General features: G+C 57.2%; 1 protein-coding gene across 1 annotated transcript in view; it reads right to left on the reverse strand.

The window, feature by feature from the left end:
• The window catches only part of VDBG_05388 (predicted protein), a gene marked incomplete at both ends in the record, with an annotated part of 6,402 nt that overhangs the window by 566 nt on the left and 537 nt on the right, over positions 1–5,299 (reverse strand). Inside the window, one exon of the mRNA XM_003004229.1 lies at positions 17–5,163. Coding sequence (XP_003004275.1) covers positions 17–5,163 — 5,147 coding nt within the window. The remainder of the gene's footprint in view (positions 1–16; positions 5,164–5,299) is intronic.

Genomic DNA, 5,299 nt, shown 5'->3' on the forward strand with positions numbered 1-5,299 from the left:
GCAGTCGCTCCATGACGACAATGGAAGAAAGAGCCTGATGGCCAGCTCGAGTTCATCCCAGACCCCCTTGACCTCGCTCATGAACACGTCAATGACGTTGAGGTGCCAAGCGTTCAGCACAAGCGTCTGCTGCGTCTCGTCGTGTGCGAGAACGGTCTGGCCCATGAGCCATCCCGTGCGACGCTCAAAGTCCTCCGGAAAGACATAGTTGAACGGACCCTTGCGCCGCATTTTGATGAGGCGGTGCATGTAGCGGTAGTGGGTGTCGCCCCAGACGGTCCTGGAAAGGGGTTGATCCCACTCTGCCACGGCCTGTTTGCGGTAGCGCTCTCGCTCAATCTCTTTCAGCTCTTTGGCTCTCTTCTCTTCTTCGAGCCTCTGCTGATTTGCAAGCTCAATCTCCTCCTTCTGACGTCGCAGTGCCTCCTGTCGCTCCACCGCGTATTGCTCCATGCGCTCGCGTTGGAGCTGGAGCTCGAGCTCGATCGAGAGTCCCCGCTGCTGTGAGGATTCTCTGGGCTGGTGGGATGCCAGCTGCGTGCGAGGAGGGCTCGATGAGAGTTCCTCCTCAGTCTCGACGCTTGGGGCGTCGATCATTTCAACATTATTGTCATCGTCACCGACAAGCTCGTGATGAGTGTCTTCTTCATTTACATCCTCGTTGCTGACTTCGTCGTCGTGGGTAGCAACCTCGCTGGCTGTGCGCTGTCTGCTCACACTCTTCCTTGTGCCACTGTGCTGAGCCTCCCATTGGCGACGAGCAAAGTCATCTACAGCAGCCTGCTCAAGCTCCCTCTCAAAACGTTTCTGCGCCTGAGTCATCGGCGACTCGACGCCGCTGTCCCATTCTACCACAGGGCCGGGAGTGCGGGCCTTTAGAGGCGATCGCATCGCAGACTTGCTGGGCGAAGCGTTCTTCGGCGGCAGAGTGCGAAGAAACCTCAGTCGATGATCTGGAGAAGAAGATGACTCTTCCAGAGCAGAATCTTCCTGCCACTTCTCTATGTCGGCGTGGGAAAGGTGCATCCGAACAGGTGTCGCGGATTGTGTCGGCGCGAACGACAGCTTGGACACGCCAAGGCTCTTCTGCGTTGACTTGCCGCGGGACTGGACCTGCGATCGGTCTGGAGTGCTGGGCGCCAGAACAGACTTCCTCAGCGAGCTAGGCGCTGGTGCTCTGGCATTGGCGAAAGGATTTGCGCTCTTGAACGGGACAGTCGGAAACATGGTGTTGCTCGTCTGAAGTACGTGAATAGGGCTCTCGGCTGGCCGGTTGGCAGCTTCTTCCTGGGCAGCAAGATCACGCCTCTTGCGCTCGAGAGCGGCCTGTGCGTTTTCCATACCTGGTAGGAGAGCTGGAGAAGAGAAGAAGCTTAACATTTTGTTTTGACGGCTGGATTGTGCGCTCTTTTGAACACTTCGTGCTGCTTCGGCGGCCTGTGTCTTGGCCGGTGTCAAGCCTGTCACTTCGTCTCCCAGGAGCTCATTCTCTTTGCCGGCCTTCGTCCACGGACTGGGCACAACAGGCCGGGCTTTGGCATAGGGATGGTGCCTCTTGCGGGGACTCGTACCAAATGGTTTCTGACGCAGGGAGCCAGTACCTCGTACACTTGACCGCTTACCGAAGGATTGTTGGCGGGAGCCCTGAGGAGTATCTCGCTGTGCCTCGACCTCCCAAATGTCCTCCTCGTCTTCGTCCTCGCCTACGGCAGTTTCATGAGGAGGTGAATCCTGGGTCGGCGCTATGATGCTTGGTTCACGGGCATGCGAACTGTATCCAGCAACGGAGCCAAACGCAACACTCAGGCTCGGGCTTGTAACCTGGTGCTGGAAGACAGTCTCTTCTCGAGGGGCCGCTGCAGGAGACTGCTCGTCGACCATCCAGCTCGATTCCTCCTCATGGGGGGGAGCAACATGGAGTGAGTCGGAGTCACCAGAAGAAGCGATGACCTCTTGCTCTCGCCCCGACGCAAAAGAATCGTTCATTCTATTGAGTGATTGGGAGGGATCACGCGCTACCGGCTTCGCCGCTGGGGACTCAAGGCTCGCCTGCTCGCGCGCGGAGGTTACCGCTGTAGGCGAAAAGAATTTGGCGCCAGCTTGAAGAATATTGGACAGCGGCGGGAACCATCCCTTTCTGGCACCAGTGAACTGGGCGCCGGGCTGGCTCGCAGACTGATCTGCCGACGTCATGGGCCGCTGCTTCGGAGTCTCAGTGGCGATAAGCTTCGAGGAACTCGGAACGACATGGTTGGAGGTTGGACGCTCAATGGAGCGGCCAGCCGTGTGACTAGGCGTAGCGTTCGTTGCGGGCCTGAAAGGACTGCCCAATGAGTTCTGCCGGGAGATAGGCGACGAAGCCTCGGAAGTGACGCTCTGCAGAGCAAGCCCAGCCCTGACGATGGGTGACAGAGACGGGCGATGTCCCAGCTCAGCAGAAGCAGAGCGGGGAGCTAGCATGTTGGCATCTTGAGAAGTACGTTGAGACGAGAGCTCTGGCGCCGTGGGTGTCGACTTTTGCTGGGCTTCGGGTTCCGTCACAAGAACGTCGAGCGTCGGTCTCGCGTTCGAAATTGCTGCAGGGAGCTCGGGTAAAGTGTCCCCGGCAGCAGGCTCTGGGGCCGTTCCGTTGCGGTCGTGATGAGAGATCACGGTGCTGTCCAGGGGCGAAGATGTAAGCTCGGGGGTCGGCAGACGTCCTTGCGTGCTAGCAACAGAAGCAGCACGGCTCCTGGGAGACGAAGCAGCAGCGATGTCCTTCTGGGTTGTGTTGCCTTCGGTTGCCAGATCATCGTGGGCACTGTCGTCGCCAACATGGTCCGTATGAGCGTCGTCAGGGGCATCTTTTCTCTCATCTTCGTCCTGGACATCTTCCTCATATGCTTCTTCCTCGGAGAGCTCCTCATGCATGTCGTTCCCGCTCGGATTGTCGTCCTCCGTGACGCGGTCTTCCAATGAGACCACCTTTTGAACGTCTTCATCGTCGTCTTCCTCATCCATGAGTGAAACATCGTGAGCTCCATGCTCGAGAGTGTCCTTCTCGCGATCATGGGTGTTCTTGGCGCGCTCCTCAGCCTTCCGTTGAGCCAGATACCAATCAGGCACCGCAGCGTCCAGCACGTCTTCTGGTATTTCGGACCAGGAGTCGTTGTAGGCAGCAGACTCGTCATGGTCCGTATCAGCGTCGGGCGTCGCCTTGCCCGTGAGCTCAATAGGGATGGCATCAACATTTTGACCAATATCCGCATGCCGCGCCTCCTGCACCTTTGAGTTAAACAACTGTCTGCTCAGGGATACCGGCTTGCGTCGGGGGCTGGATCGAGCTAATGAAGGGGAAAGGCGGCGCTTGGGAGGCGACAAAGCTGAACGGCCGCGTACTGAGCCAGAGGGAGAAGCAGCAGACTCGGCGCCAGTCATCTCCAATGTGTTTCCAAGCGAGGTTGACTTGGCGGCGGACGACTTGGCGGGGGATCCGGAAGCAGAGGGTTTCTTGGGATACAAATACTGAGACCTAGCCGGAGTAAAGGCTGCAAGCACATTGTCTGGAACCTCGGGAAACTCATCCTCATGGGCTACTGATCTTACTGGCGACGAGTCAACGTCCATCGACTTCTGCGCAGAAGAAAGCACCTGGCGGGCAAGAGATTGACGGGCCAGCGGTCGCTGGGTTGTCTCGGCTGGAGACGATGCAGCCGCTTGAGGCTGGAGCTTTCTAGAAGATGAAAACAACCTGCGAGCAAGAGAGCTAGGTGCTTGCGCTACCGCCTGTTGCTCGGCAATATCGAGGTATGGGTCTTCGTATAAAGCAGACATCTCTGGCGACGAGATGCGAGCCGCAGGCCTGTAGCGTTTGACAGGAGACCGCTCGTCGCCGCCTTGTTGGTGCTCACGCAGCACGGCAGCCCCGAGAACCTCGTCAGGAGCCTCAGACCATTCGGAATTGAGGTCCAGCTGTGCCTGGGAGGTAGTCGGGGCTTGCTGACTGAACAACGGAAGAGCTGGGAGATTGTCGATCTCGGTGATATCACCTTGAGCCTCGTCCTGATCAGCCTGGTGAGATTCGACATCCTGAACGTCATCGCGACGGACTTCGTCACGATCATCATCGCGGCCGTTGCCCTGTTCTTGAAAGACCCGGCTGTGATCATAACTAAGATCAGGGCTTCCTTCATTTTGAGCAGCAGTCTCTTCTCCAGCCCTCGACTTTCTGAAAGACTCAAGCGTCTGGCTGATTATGAAGCTTGTTTCTTCGCCGAATTCCATCGTCTCGTTGGGCCGCACACCTAGACTGCCTCGTAAGGAGGGGATGGAAGCAGCGAATATCATGCTGAAGTCTTCTCCCTGCGCGACCGTGTCGTCAAGTGCAGGTCGCGCTGCAGCTTCCTCGTCGTCGGAGAATTGATCAGCGACAGTCTCTGCAGGAGCGGCATCGTTGATGTCGGAGTGGTCATCGGGACCGTCGTCAGAATGCGCATCATCGCTAAAATTTGAGAGGGGCCCACCAGCGGCATCGGACATGGCAAGCCACATGTCGGGCTCCGGGGCAGCTTCTTTCTCTTCTTCCCGTTGCTCATGTTGTGATTTCGAAGCTTCGAGCTGCGCATGCTGCTCGTCTTCAAGCTCGTTCTGAATGCCCGATTCGCCTTGCATCATAGACTGGTCTTGCGGTACGGGTTCTTGACTGGAGGCAACACCAACCGTCGCATCGTTCTGATCAAGGCTCTCAGTTTCTAGCTTGCTCTCCAGCTCTTCCTGCTGAACGGAATGCTGAGCGTCCCATCCATTGTCTGCTACGGGTGTTGATGAGCGGCGTTCACTAATCCAGGACCCTGTGGAGACTTCCTTAGTGGGTGCTCCGGCAGTAATGTCTTGTGTTGCGGTGTTGTCCACGATAGCGTCGCTAGTCAACGGGTCTTCCGATGTCTGTGGTTCAAAGACGAGTGAGGCTGCAGGTTCTGTGGTAGGCTCCTCGGCGATGGGTTCGGTCCTGGTATTTTCCTCGACATGAATACTCTCAACCGAGTCTAAAACGGGTTCGTTGATTCTCTCGATCTCTTCGGGAATCAGTGCCATGCGGCGCGCCTTGCCCGTGGCCCGCTTTGTGGTTTGTTTTGAAGATGATGTATCCTCCTCAGGCGCAGTCTGCGCCTTACGCTTCTTGGACTGTCGATTTGTTATGTTTGACAGCTCCGACAGAACGGTGCATCGGACATGCTCTCCTCCTCCAAATCCAAAATTCTCGCGCTACGTCCGCTGCGGTGTCTTTTTCTTTGAGTTGCGGTCTTTTTCGGTGTAGCAG

The sequence above is a fragment of the Verticillium alfalfae genome, genomic scaffold, assembly GCF_000150825.1.
Source record: "Verticillium alfalfae VaMs.102 supercont1.6 genomic scaffold, whole genome shotgun sequence".
Taxonomy (NCBI): Eukaryota; Fungi; Ascomycota; class Sordariomycetes; order Glomerellales; family Plectosphaerellaceae; genus Verticillium; species Verticillium alfalfae.